This window comes from Aquarana catesbeiana, linkage group LG02 (genome assembly GCF_042186555.1).
Source record: "Aquarana catesbeiana isolate 2022-GZ linkage group LG02, ASM4218655v1, whole genome shotgun sequence".
Lineage (NCBI taxonomy): Eukaryota > Metazoa > Chordata > Amphibia > Anura > Ranidae > Aquarana > Aquarana catesbeiana.
The window spans coordinates 641,991,062-642,006,357 of record NC_133325.1 but is presented as its reverse complement, the minus strand read 5'-3'; the positions used below and the strand labels follow the sequence as shown (position 1 = coordinate 642,006,357).

Here is a 15,296-nt window from a genome sequence, read left to right as displayed (position 1 = left end):
CCCTTAGTTGGGGTCACACAAGGGGTGCTCCTAACCTCTTTCCAGATCCTTGTCATAGAAGTCAATTTTGCAACATCTCCAGTACTTCCCAGGGCTAACTATGATGGTCTGGAATTTTTCTGCTTAAATTCCTAAATGTCTTCGTAAGAATAATGGTCTAAGAAATACCTTTGTGTCTTCAGATGAAGACTGATACTTGCCATGACTGGTAAGATGGATGCAGCTTTTTGTTTCCATTTCCCTATAGACAAAGGAGCAATAAGCCATTGTTCTCAAATATATTTTTCAGCATGCCGGTGTTGTGCTATAATGTTTGAGTAAAGCTATAAAATTCTCTTTTCTTTACCTCTGTGCACCTCTCAGTGCCTGCTTATATTGTCTATATATGCTCAGTCTTAAGGCCCATACACACGATCGGACTTTTTGACAACAAACATGCAAATTAGCTGTTTTAAGGCAACATCCGACCGTGTGTACGCTCCATCAGACAAACTTTTTCGGTTTTCATCGGACAAATGTTGGCTGTGCGAACAGACAAACTTGGCGGCAAAAAAAGTCCGACGTCGGCAAGTCCGATCGTGTGTACACAAAACCATCGGACTTTAGTACAAGGTACAAACACGCATGCTCAGAACCAATGCAAAAGATCAGACAAAAATACAGAAGTTGACCAAAGGCTGGCGCCGGAGATTTGAACGTCCTCTTTTGAAGTGTCGTCAGTACGTTGAAACGTCACTACGTTTGTGTTTGTTGCCTAAAAAGTCCTGCCGTGTGTATGCAATACAAGTTCACGGCCAACGCCCTTTGGACAGAAATCCACGGGAAAGTTTGTATAAAGTCCGATCGTGTGTACGATGATTTCGATTTTACTTTTTACCTGCCAAAAAAGATAATTTTTATGAAGAGAAACCCAAAGCAAAAACCTGGTCCATCAATTTCCATCAATTTGGAATACTTCTCTTCTCAGCATTTGCTTTGTATATTTAGTTATGTCAACTCAAGTGAAAGGTTTTCCTGGTCACTGAAGAGAATGGTCCATCATTGATTGCAGAGATTTTCTAACTACTTCTGACCGTCATTCATACTCGTTATCATTTGCTAGGTTGCCCTCCACTGAGATGACGAAATCAGTTTTAATGTCTATGAAAATCAGCTTAGTCTAACTTTGTATCCTTAAAGTGATTGCAAAGGTTTTAATTTATTTTTTTCTTAAAATAATAAAGATGTTATACTATATATGCTCAGTGCTCTCATCTGGGTTCCTTCACCAAAAGCAGAGAGAAGTAAAAAAAACTTTTAGCTTTTACATCCACTTTAAGTAAGCTCTAAATAAGCTAGAACTTTGGTAGTTGTATATGGTTTTAGTGGAACTTTAGAGCTACATGGGAAGTGGTTTTATTAAATACATAGAAGTGTTTCCATTAAAGTGAACCTTTATTTTGCTCATACTTGCAAAGTGATAGGTTCTCTTTACAGGAGGCTTGATTTAGCACGATTTACCCACATTCTGCGTGTTCGCTTACTTCACTAATCAGCCACCAACCTTTTGCAAGTTGAAGGTTACACTGAAATATTGGGCATGTTGTATAGCCTGGAAGTGGATGGGAAAGGTGGAGGAACCCAGGGAATGTAAGTAGAGCCTGATTAAAATCATCCATATAAAAGACAGGTTTTTAGTAGGTTCCTGTTATGCAATTGCTTTTTTAGCCAAGCAAGCTAACATGCACGAGATCTTTAGATCATTTCATTTGCTGCATTTGCAGCAGGGTAAATATAGCTACGCATGTCACATAGAGGTACATCAAGAGTCCATTGCAATATTGTACCACATAACATTTTGGTTAAAGGCAAAAATATGGTAGTTTTATTGTAAGAAACAGAAGTTGGTTGTAATGAATAATATAACAAAGCCAACGAGAGGAAAAATGACAATATATAATAGCATAATTTACAAGTATACTTTCTCCTCTCACATTATGCGTTATTATATTTTGCTGCTTAACAATAAATCATTTATAATCAGAATGTCCTGATTTGTGCTTCTGCTAATGAACAATTCTAAATTTTGTCATCCTCAGGATTATGGAATGTGGGAAAGAGGAGACAAAACAAACCAAGGAATTCCTGAGCTCAATGCCAGCTCTGTAGGAATGGCCAAAGTAAGACAGATTGTTTTTAATAAAGTTTAGACAACCAGTACACCCAGGCCACTTCTGCACGATAAAGAATCCTTAACCCTATTATCCTAAACCTGAATGCAATTTTCAAATAAACTACAGTTGATTGGACTCATGATTCTTAAAGAGACCCCGTTACCAGTTTACACTTCTTAATTTGAACCCATCTTTCATTACAGCAAAAATAATACATACTTGTGTACAAACTTGTTTTCTTATTTTTTTTTTAGTTTTTTGGGGGTTTTTTTTTTGTTGCAGTAAAGCAAAGTTGTTAGGTATCCAACACCTCCATGAGTGTCAAATCCCACTATCTGCTTTCCACCCTCCCTCCTTAGGCTGCTAAGTCACCTGGATCTTTGAGCAGTTCCCAGCGAAGCCTTGCACTGAGTCTGACAGTCAGGAGCCCCACTTGCGGACAGCACCAGAGGCATTTGGGAGTCACATTTGTGCTGTAGTGGCCGGGGATCCAGGAAAGGCCTGATGGTGATATAGTGATACTGACAGTGCGAGAGCGTTTGTAGACAGCTCAGCGCTGTCAGGAACAGCTTGAGGCTTTGCTGGGAGCTGTGGCCACTAATGCACAAAAGTGACTTTTTGTCTATCCAGAGTCACCTGCACGTAGGCAGTTGTTGGGCTGCAGTTTGAATGCTGACCTGAAGATGGCACTGTGCTGCTTCTTCAGGCTGGCAGGAAACCATTGGAGACATGTTTTTCCCAAATTATGGGCTCTAGGAGGCCATCTTGGGGAGGTCAGCATCCTCTACTGGATTCCTAAATCCTGTGAATTGTGCTAAAATACCTGCTTTTTCATTATGCATGTGCCTGCAGTGTGGGAATAGGTCAGAAATAGAGCTTGACTTGTTAGGGAGAGAGTACAGGCAGCATTAGGGAGTGGAACCCTACAAGGAGGAAAAGAGTAGGTTTCCCCTTACAGAGTATCTCTTCTGCCAGCTTCTTGGAACTGTTTTTCTTTTGCCATAAGCCAGAATTGCAAGGACTTTGGGGATGTTACAACAACTCAGTAATCTGAATACCTCCTCCAAGGGAAATGCTGCTCATGCATTCTGTGTTCTGTAACCTTATATTATAAAGCTATTAAAACTTGCCTTGTTGATAGACATTACATTTCTGCTTGAAGAAGTGCGTGACTTTTAGGTGTCAGATTCAAAAGTAGAAAAAAATAAGCAAATCAGAAAACAAGTGGAGAGACAAGTATATACTATTTTAAAAGTATTAAAGGAGAAGTGTGGGAAGTTAAAAAAAAAAACATAAATGCTCACTTACAGTGTCTTGAAAAAGTATTCATACCCCTTGAAATTTTCCACATTTTGTCACATTACAACCAAAAACGTTAATGTATTTTATTGGGATTTTATGTGATAGACCAACACAAAATGGCACATAAATGTGACGTGAAAGGAAAATGATAAACAGTTTTCAAATTTTTTTTACAAATAAATATATGAAAAGTATGGCGTGCATTTGTATTCAGTAGAACCACCTTTGGCTGAAATTACAGCTGCAAGTCTTTTTGGGGATGTCTCTACCAGCTTTGCACATCTAGAGAGTGACATTTTTGCCCATTCTTCTTTGCAAAATAGCTCAAGCTCAGTCAGATTGGATGGAGAGCATATGTGAACAGCACTTTTCAAGTTTTGCCACATATTCTCAATTGGATTTAGGTCTGGACTTTGACTGGGTCATTCTAACACATGAATATGCTTTCATCTAAACCATTCCATTGTAGCTCTGGCTGTATGTTTGGGGTCGTTGTCCTGTTGGAAGGTGAACCTCCTCTCCAGTTTCAAGTCTTTTGCAGACTCTAACAGGTTTTCTTCTAAGATTGCCTTGTATTTGGCTCCATCCATCTTCCCATCAACTCTGACCAGCTTCCCTGTCCCTGCTAAAGAAATGCATCCCCACAACATGATGCTGCCACCACCATGTTTCATGGCAGGGATGGTATGCTCAGGGTGATGTGCAGTGTTAGTTTTCTGAAAAAAGTGTTTTGCAAAAAGTTAAATTTTGGTCTCATCTGACCAGAGCACCTTCTTCCACATGCTTGCTGTGCCCCTCACATGGCTTCTCGCAAACTGCAAACGCAGCTTCTTATGGCTTTCTTTCAACAATGGCTTTCTTCTTGCCACTCTTCCATGAAGGCCAGATTTGTGGAGTGCACGATTAATAGTTATATTGTGGACAGATTCTCCCATCCAAGCTGTGGATCTCTGCAGCTCCTCCAGAGTTACCACGAGCCTCTTGGCTGCTTCTCTAAATTAATGCTCTCCTTGCCCGGCCTATCAGTTTAGGTGGATGGACATGTCTTGGTAGATTTGCAGTTGTGCCATACTCTTTCCATTTTTGGATGATGGATTGAACAGTGCTCCGTGAGGTGTTCAAAGCTTGGGATATTTTTTTTATAACCTAACCCTGCTTTACACTTCTCCACAACTTTTTTCCTGACCTGTCTGGTGTGTTCCTTGGCCTTCATAATGCTGTTTGTTTACTAAGTTTCTCTAGCAAACCTCTGAGGGCTTCACAGAACAGCTGTATTTATACTGAGATTAAATTACACACAGGTGGACTCTATTTACTAATTGTCAGTACCAGGATCCCTTTAAGACCCAGCAAAACTCACCTGACACAGCCTTTGCCTGGGAAACAACGGTGATTGGCCAGCTCACCTTTAAATCACCTGTATCAGCATACCACCAGTGCTTGTGATAGCGTTACCTTGTGTGCTCCTGCTTGACCCAGCTGATATCCACTCTGTTTATATCGTGTATGACCCGGCTAGTTTTGACCCTGCTTTGCTCGCTTCTGATTCGGTACTGTCATACCTGTGTATGACCCAGCTTGTCTAGACTACGCTTTGCCTGATTCTACTGTAGTGCCACACTCAGCATTACTACTTGGCTGCCCAACCAACCTCCTGTTACATCGGCAGCGGTGAACCACAAGCACCAGCCCCCCTCTACCTTCATCTGCAGCAGTGAACTACAAGTTCCAGCTGACCTGCTCTGTGCTCTTGTTTATTGAACTCTTTGCACAATCAACACATCTGAACTGTTACCTGTTATCTGCTCCTAGTCTGACACTAATTAGGTGACTTCTGAAGGCAATTGGTTCCACTTGATTTTAATTAGGGGTATCAGAGTAAAGGGGGCTGAATACAAATGCACACCACACTTTTCACATATTTATTTGTAAAAAAAAAAAAAATAAAAATCATTTATTATTTTCCTTTCACTTCACAATTATATGCCACTTTGTGTTGGTCTATCACATAAAATTCCAATAAAATACATTTACGTTTTTGGTTGTAACATGACAAAATGTGGAAAATTTCAAGGGGTATGAATACTTTTTCAAGGCACTGTATATGGCAGAAGCATTGGTCTCATGCTGCAGCTGTCCCCTGCTGACTCTAAAACCAAGGACTGAGCAACCACATGACTGCTGATTACTCAGTTTCCAGGCTTTACTGATCAGAGAGCGGTGACTGTCAATCACCACTGTCTCTGTTCTGCTCCAACACTCACTTGAGTGCTAGAATTTGGAGGGGACAGGAGCGGCTGGCTCAGGCTCTCAGTGGCATGCTAAGAGGCAGGCAGCTGCCGATCAGGCATCTGGGTAGATCCGAATCTTAAAGTCAGGATTCTTGCAGAGCCTGGATCGGCTCTGTGACATTAACCGAGAGCAGGCTTTAGCCCGCTCTCAGCTGAATCTGGGTCACAAGAGTGCAGAAATTAGTGCACTTCTGTGACCTAGAACAGAAGTATGACCAAAAAAGTTTAGCCACACTTCTCTTTTAAACAAAGGTTCAAATCAGGAATTGTGAACTGGTGAGCTGTGAACTCATTAAAGACCCACCTTAATATTTGCTGTACAATACAAAGCATTGCTAGTTTCTTTAGTATACCAGATGAACAGTAGATAGCTATGACATCTGCAGTCATTCTTGGGAAAAAGAAGGGAGGCTGTAGGGCCAAAAAACAATTCTTTGTCACATACTGTAATTAGCTTCATGTAAGAACATCTTTTAGGGTTGAAGCTTTAACCTATGTTTTAAACATTTACTATCCCTGAACAGATTATTATTTTTTTTGCTAACTGTATCTCACTGGGGAAATTGTCCTTCACTTGCGGTCTTGAAGAAACAACAGAAAATGAGGGGTGGTCTCTTCAAAAGTGAATGGAATTCCTACCTTAGGGAGTTACTATATCCACAGGTGTCCAAATTGAAGCATTTTCCTTTGTGCTCTGGTACAAACTTTCAGATTTTGGATTTCCCCACACTTTCTGTCTTTGTGACAATGATTGCCATAACAAATAGAGGGAAGAGTCCCCCAGCAGGGACAGAGACAGCAAAAAACTAAGCAAATATTTACATACACCTGCAAGTAAATATCCAGTTCTCTAATTTTCCTTGCACATATTCAGGTACTCTTTGCAAAATGAATTTTCACCTGGTTTACCTTATTGACTAACATATGTAAAAATTCTCTTTGCAAAGTAAAAATTCACCTTTAAAGTAAACATTCTCTACTGTCCTTTAGTAAATCACCCCTGGTGGTTCCTCATGTGTCCAGCAAGGGCTTATTTTGTGGACACCATGTAAAAAGAATCATTCCTATGTTGAACTACAATTGAAAGAAACAGAATTACATGTATTTTCTCATGCAAACCATTGTTATCTTTATATTTCCTTAATGTATTAGAAAAATACTGTTACCTCGATGGCAATACTCCGCTGTTTCCTTTTTGTATAAAGCAGCTCTAATTTACTAATGCATGGTATAGGCTTTATATTGTAGTACGTGTCACCAGCTTATGGCATACAGTTTCATTGATCTAATTGATTTATTTCCATTTGTAGGCTGCTCTTGAAGCTATTGATGAACTTGACCTGTTCGGTGCTCATGGAGGTCCTAGATCAGTGATCCATGTCCTACCGGATGATGTAGAACATTGCCAGGTAAACATTACAGAACCCTATATACTATGCTTATGAGACATACTGTACCATAATGCTTTCCTAGCAAAACCAGCCCCTTTCAATTACAGAGTGGTGTAGTCTGTTGGTTGGCACAGTAAAAATTTACAAAAAGATGTCAAACACTCCCAGGTTAAAAGTGCTAAAATCTTGCATCTTGCTAGAATTAGCATCCACTCTAAATGTTTTTATCTTGTTAAACTTAAGAATGAATACATTTCAGATGTGCAAAAGTACCACCATCTTTAAAAACTAGACAGTCGTATGCTTCCCATAAGTACATTAGGGTTGCACTGATACCACTTTTTTACGACCGAGTACAAGTACTGATACTTTTTTTCCAAGTACTCGCTGATACCGATTACCAATACTTTTTTTAATGTCAAGTGAAGGTTTTCAAAGCACAATACAGACTAACGATATCTTTTTTATAATTATAAAGACTGAAGGGCACTGATTTGCAGTACTGATAGGTGGCACTAACTGATGGGCACTGATTTGCAGCACCGACAGGTGGCACTAACTGATGGCCACTGATTTGTAGTAACGATGGGTGGCACTTATGGGCACTGATATGTGGCACTTACTGATGGGCACTAATATGCGGCACTGATAGGTGGCACTGATAGGTGGCACTGGTATGGTACTATAAAAGTCTATAAAACACTGTAGGATATTAGGAAGGTAACAGCAATCAGTCAGGCATGAAAGCATGTAGCAGTGGTACCACACAGACATCCAGGAATGGAGGGGTTAATATCATCCAGGTGGCTTATTCATAGGACGTGGAGAATGGACGACCTAAACCATATGGGGAACGATAACCTGCTCGATGGACGAGAGATGGAACTAATCATCTCCCGGTCTATAAGGTGGAAACCAGGTCCTGTCGGTATCCGGAGAGGGGACCACAATGGAACAGCAGACACTCTGCAGGCTGCTATGACATGCAGGGGCTAGTCATGGGGAGTCATTGCACCGAGCTGCAGGCAGTAGGATGGAGTGTCCAGCTGCTGTTGAATGGAGCCGGGGGAATCAAACAGAGCTACAGGTATCGGGCGCACTGGATGACCTCAGAGCTGTTAGTTATGGCAACATAGAGGCCGCGGCTGCGACCCACACCCCTGCTCCATAAACTTACCTTCCGCTGCAAGGACTTGCTCTCCCAGTGCCAGGACTCGCGCTCCGACTTCTCCACCCACTCCGCCCAATGACTTCTGGGAGACTCTGTATGTGAAAGGTATCAGCTGAAGCATCGGGAGCATTTACCCGAGTACAAGTACTCGGGAAAATACTCGGTATCGGCACCGATACCGATACTAGTATCAGTATCGGTGCAACCCTAGTACATATCTACAAGAATACAATTTACCTTCTACAAGAATTCGATTTTCCCTCCACAAGAATACAATTTGTACTTTAGTCTGTGAACTGTTTTGGGCAAGATTCTTATCTGTTTTTTGTCTACCTTTATTGTTAAACCCCCCTATTGATTAATTTATGCAGTTTGGTGGAAGGTATTGGCTTTATGCAAATTTATAATAGTAACAATAATAAAACTAAAGTTAGTGTATATTTTTGATTTTTTTTTGTGTCCTTTATATTGTTAAAGTTCCATAGTGAGTAAAGTATACCTTTTCCATGGAAAGTGAGCTTACACATATGTGTCCTGTTCTTTTCAGTCTATTCTGTACTCTATGTTACCTCGAGCATCCACCTCCAAAGAGATCGATGCTGGTCTGCTGTCTATCATTTCATATCCAGCATTTGCAGTGGAAGATATAACCCTTGTGAATGCGACCAAAAATGAAATCCTCACAAAGCTGCAAGTATGATATATGTAGAATATTCAATCTTTATAATTGTGCAATCATTTGTGTGCATTTGCATGTGCATTTTATTGACCTCATCCAATATTAATACATTGCATTACTGCATACGTTTTGTTTTTTTTTTATTCTTTGTTCCTTGCTGTTAGTGTTGCCTGTTGTTATAGCTGTTGTTATAGCTGCCACATCCATTTATTTAAAATAGCCTTTCTTTATAAAACAATTGACAGTTGTATGTTTGTCATTATCAATATTTTATTTTTTACATAGGGAAGATATGGCTGCTGTAGATTTTTGCGTGACGGATATAAAACTCCAAGAGAGGTAAACTAAAGATTAAATGTGATAGTCTTTGTTTAGAATGCAATGTGTGTGATATTTCATTAAGCTAAAACAATTTGTATTCCTAAGGCCGTCCAAGACAAACACAGAGGAAGGGACAGATCAGAGTAGGATATTTATTTGTTTCATCCATGCATACACTGGTATCTTTCCTTTACTGGTGGGAAGATGAACAGGAATTTAGGTCTTGAACGGATGCTTCTCTATAAGGTTATTTTCATGCCTCTACATTTTAGTCTAAGCGCATAAAGAAAATCCTGCTTGTTGCATGTTTGGCTTGCCATCCAGCAAAGCAGATTTTGCACTTTCAGGAAATACACACATGCATGGATAAACGCCTATGCACAGGATCATCTGCATTTACTGTACATGAGTACAGCCATTCACTTATATGGCTGGCTGTAGGCACCACCTGCAGCTTCTGGGCACATAGAAACACTGTGAATATAACATTTGAGCTTATCTGAACTTCTAAATGTCTGTGTGTATAAGGCCTAATAAATTAGCCCCTATATCTTTTGTGTTATCTTAACCTCATCAAACATTGCCTAAAAAGCTTGTACTGTATGATGGGAACTAAGCTATTTTTCATTTCCAGACCTATTTGGCTGTCAAATGCTGTGGTGTTGCCACTAAATGGAAGACTAGAAGCACGTCTATGCCATAAAATAATGGCCACTACAATTTTTTAAGCAAAAAAAACCAAAACAGTAGCTTTAACTTCATTTGGACCATGTCTAGAAATAAGCGATTTTTTTATTTTAAATATTCTCAGGACCCAAACAGATTACATTACGACTCCACAGAACTGAAGCTGTTTGAGAACATTGAGTGTGAGTGGCCTGTGTTCTGGACATACCTAGTCATTGATGGAGTTTTTAATGGAGACCAAGTTCAGGTAAGAAAAAAAAGTTTTCATCTCAACGGTGAACACCTCTTATTACCCTTTCTAAAATGTTCAATAAAGCGAAATGAAACCTGCTAATTTAACTGCTTCCCAAAACAGTTACATTGAAGGCATGCCCTTGATAATAATTATTACAGTTACTAGTGTGCTTATTTTAGCGTTCAATCAAATTGTCAAGCCATCAAATGGCTGGTGTCATAGCTGATCACATGTGCAGCACCAGGACAACTGCAGATCAAACAGAGTCTAAAATATCTGTTCCATGGCTGTAAAGTAGATGAGGGTTCAGCTCCAATATCCTGGATTGTGGCTGATATGATGATAACAATTATTAATATTATTTAAAATAGCATTTATAGCTTTGGGGTCTATAATTGCAGAATTTTAAAACTGAACCCCCCGGGCTATATCACCTGAATTAACTAATTTGGCTGGTTAACTCTCACGCTTTCCCAAATTAACCACTGAGCAGGTAGATATGCTGGAGGCTGCACTCACGGCAGATGACATTAACCTTGCTATCTCACACTTCGCAAAAGCCAAAGCCCTGGGTTCCGATGGCCTACCCTTTGAATTCTATATCCACTTTTCTGAGACATTAGTCTCCAGGCTCCTTGCCCTCTACGGGCAATATTTGAGTCATCTGCCCTTCCAGAATCAATGCATGAAGCTACTAAAGTGCTCATTCCCAAACCTGGCAAAGACCCCCAGCTGCCCAAATCATATAGGCCCATCTCGCTCTTACAAACTGACATCAAAATATTAGCTAATTACGTTGGACTAACCACAAGTTTTTCACCTGGCGAGATCGCCCAGGTTCTTTGTTAGCACATAAGCTTACCCCTAGACACTCACACATGGCACTCCCTAAAATTAGACTTTCGGCCATCTCTCTCAAGACCCCCAAAAGATTCTTAGGGAGTTTCATAATTTTTATGCTGAATTATATGAAAGCCCCCGGGATGCTACCCCTCCATCCATCAGGGAATTCTTGGAGAATCTCCCCCTCTCGTCCATTGCGGATGATCATAGAGACTTTATGGATGAGCCTTTTACGGGTGAGGAGATCTACAACACTATCAAAACACTATCACTCCATAAATCTCCCGGCTCCGATGGTCTTCCCAACCCTTATTACAAAAAATTTTCTGAACAGTTGGTTCCACATATGGCTCTTTATTTTAATTCCTTGCGGGATGGAGGTACAGTCCCTTTCGATGAAAATAAGGCTTATATCAGTGTCATTCCTAAACCCAACAGGGACCCTACTGACGTTTGTAATTACCGCCCAATTTTGCTAATAAATTGCGATTTAAAGATCCTAACGAAAGTTTTGACCTCTCGCCTTAATACTTTCTTAGCACAGTGCATACATAAGGACCCATCGGGATTTATAGCAGGACGTCAGACATTGGATCAAATTTGTAGATCCATAACATTGATCTCAGCGGTGCGTTCCGATTGGGATGCTCCACTGGCCCAGAAACTCTTGCCTCTTTCACTGGATCTTAATAAGGGCTTTGACAGCCTAAATTGGAACTACCTTTTTATTACTCTAGAGACCCTAGGGTTTGGCCCTTCGTTTCTTTCCTTACTGAAAACATTATATAGCATCCCAGTAGCCAAAGTTTCCATTAGAGGCCATAAATCATTGTCATTCCCTATTAAGGGTGGCACAAGGCAGGGATGCCCACTTTCTCCTTTGCTTTTTGCATTGGCAATAGAACCCCTAGCTATGGCGATTCGTTCACACCCTAAAATTCACAGAATTAATTGCGGACAACAGGAACATAAATGTGCATTATTTGCCGATGATGTCCTTATGTACGTCACTAAAGCCCATGTTAACTTTGCCTAATTTACTGTCCCTATTAGACAATTTCTCACAACTCTCTGGCCTGTCTCTGAATAACCAAAAAACAATAGCGTTTAACATCTCACTACCCCCTGCTATAATACAGACTCTTCAGAATACTTATAGCTTTCAATGGACTCACCACTCCCTCCCATACTTAGGGGTCCGGTTGACATCCTCTATTGACACTATTTATAAGGCAAATTACCCTCCACTATTTAAAAAACTTAGGGAGGATCTTCATTGCTGGGCAGATTATTCCCTCGCATGGTTTGGCAGAGTCAACTCAATAAGAATGACGTTCCAACCTAGGCTCCTTTACTATTTTAGAACTCTACCGGTGGCAGTCCCGAGGGGAGACATACAACGTCTGCAGGCTGAAGTCCTGCGCTTAGTGTGGGGGTAACAAGGGGCCTCAGATACAAAAACGAACGCTTTATTCACCTAAACCTGTGGGTGGACTTGGTCTTCCCAATCTACAGGCATATTTTCAAGCAGCCCAGATTGCCCTGTTAGCTTATACCACTGGTAAAGGCTCAGTCCCCCTATGGGTCTACATTGAAGCACTCTCCTGCCATCCCTTTGCTATAGGATCTTTAATGTGGCTTCCTAGTCATTTACGCCCGCCTATGTTATGCCCCGCTTTATCACATTCTTTAGCAATCTGGAACAGAACACGCCACTGCAGTCCTTTATCATCCCCACATACACCACTAGCTCCCATCTTTTGTAACCCGGAGTTTCCACCTGGCTTGACTCCACGACTGTTCCAATGGTGGCTTAATAAGGGGTTACTAAGAATCAGCTACTTCCTTAGTGGAGATCAGATATATGCTATGCAGCATTTTAAGGACACGTTTCAAATGCCTCCTAGTGAAATATTCCGATACAATCAAATGGCATCCTTCGCCAGATCTAAACTTAATCTACGGGTGAGACCCCTTACACTCACAACATTTGAGTTGTCGTGCCAAGCCAGAGGCTTACAGAGGGAGCAGATATCTGTGATATACGCTTCCCTTACTGAGACAGATACGAAACTTACCTATATGGACCAGTGGGAGAGGGAACCTTACCTTTGATTTGGCAGTGGCAAGATATCGCTTATAAGCTATCCAAAATTTCCATCAATACCACCCTTATAGAGGCCAACTACAAAACACTCCTGCGTTGGTACCTTGTACTTACTAGGGTAGCTAAAATGCATCCTTCTACTTCCAGAGGACTTAAAAATTGCCCATAGCATAAATATAATGAAAGTCCCCTTAGAATGAAGAAAATGGAAAGAGAAGAGTTGACAGAAAGAATCTCCTCTGTCAACTCTTCTCTTTCCATTTTCTTCATTATAAGGGGACTTTCAATATATTTATGCTATGAGCATTTTTTAAGTCCTCTAGTTACACTTTTAGCGCTGTACTGCTTATTTATTTTGTACTTGTAAAGGGTTTATATGTTTACCTTCAGTGTCCAGCTGCTTGTATTTTACAGTTAGGTTATTGTTTTTGTGCTGACTGAATCCCCATTTTTTGTACTTCTGTATTGCCATGTTGACAATCTAAGAAATCGACTTTGTTCTATTGATGTGTCTGTTTACTTTGAAATTTGTTTATTTTTTTCAATAAAAATATTGAAATACAAAATATTAGCTAAAATCCTAGCTATGCGTCTAAATACGGTCATTCTCTCCTTGGTTCATCCAGACCAAACGGGGTTTATGTCAGCCAAAAATACAGCCTTTAACACCAGGCGTCTTTGAATATTCAAGCCTCCCACCAACGAATCGGATCTAGAGTAATTGTTTCTCTGGACGCGGCCAAGGCCTTTGATTCAGTTGAGTGGCATTACCTATGGCAGTCTATTCGCTGCTTCGGGTTCGGCCCCAACTTTATTGAGAGGCTCACTATCCTTTATGCCGCCCCACAGGCCAGGGTGGTGGCCAATGGCTGGACTTCTGGAGCTTTTCCGCTTTCAAGGGGAACGCGCCAGGGATGCCACATTTTGCCGCTCCTCTATGCATTGGCGGTGGAGACTCTGGCGGTCGCCCTCAGGGCACCTCCAGATATCGATGGGCTGACGGCTGGTTCGGTGGAGGAGAGGGTGGGACTCTACGCAGATGATATGATATTATACCTAAACGACTCTGGCCCATCCCTCCTAATGGCACTACAGATCATCGAAAACTTTGGTAGATTTTCGGGACTTAAGATGAACTGGGACAGGTCCCAGATTCTCCCCTTAGATGTGCCCCCCCCCCCTCACGGGACCAGGCTGACCTACCTTTGGTTAGAGTTAACACCTTTAAACATCTAGGAATCCAGGTCTCCCGATCCATAGTGGATTATATTTTATTGAATGTGGAACCATTGCTCCCACTTATCAAATCTAAGACCCAAACCTGGGCAAGACTGCCGATGGGAGTAATGGGCCTTCTCGGCCTAGTTAAGATGATACTACTACCCAATTTTTTTATATGTGCTTTGGCATTCGCCGATATATATTCCATATAAATACTTTAAAATGATAGACACACTGCTGCAATCGTTTATCTGGGGGCCCAGTAGGCACAAACTCTCCTGGAAGGTTCTCTGACGTCCGACGTCACTGGGGGGGCCTTGCTGCCCCAGACTTTGGATCCTACTACTTAGCAGCACAGCTATCTCATTTCTATCATCTAGACAAATCTGACAGACACATATACTTAGCCCTTGTGTATAGTCCAGCGGACCCGCAGCTCCCACACCCCTTTTGTGATGTATTAAGACGCTTGAAGGGCTCACTGGTTTCTCCGCATCGAGCCGGCCTTTTATTTCAGCATAGGTGGGTGTGGGATCTGGCAATGTCCAAGATGAACTGTCCGTTACTGCACAGTAATACCCCTTTATGGCACAACAAGCTACTACCGGAACTTCTCCAGGTACCTGACTCTGCACTTTGGATTTCTAAAGGAATTTACCTACTGTCCCATGTTATTCACAATGGAGATATTAAAACATTTGATAGCTTGAAGGCTGAGTTCAGTCTTCCAAACCTTATGTTATTCCATTTCCTTCAAGTGCGTCACACGCTACAAGCCCAGTTTACAGGCACCTATTCTACCCTCCCTTCTCTAGATGTTTCAAAATTATGTATGTATCAAAATTAATAAAAATAAAAAAGAGGAGAGAGAAGAAAGAGAAAAAAAGTTAGCAGG

General features: G+C 41.1%; 1 protein-coding gene across 4 annotated transcripts in view; it reads left to right on the top strand.

Annotated features, from left to right (window-relative positions):
- Window positions 1-15,296, top strand: part of PHKA2 (phosphorylase kinase regulatory subunit alpha 2) — a 143,668-nt gene that overhangs the window by 59,027 nt on the left and 69,345 nt on the right. For all 4 annotated transcript variants that reach the window (XM_073616456.1, XM_073616455.1, XM_073616453.1 and 1 more), the window contains exons 7-11: window positions 2,079-2,159; window positions 7,057-7,155; window positions 8,856-9,002; window positions 9,273-9,326; window positions 10,120-10,242. In XM_073616456.1, the coding sequence (XP_073472557.1) occupies window positions 2,079-2,159; window positions 7,057-7,155; window positions 8,856-9,002; window positions 9,273-9,326; window positions 10,120-10,242 (504 nt within the window). The remainder of the gene's footprint in view (window positions 1-2,078; window positions 2,160-7,056; window positions 7,156-8,855; window positions 9,003-9,272; window positions 9,327-10,119; window positions 10,243-15,296) is intronic.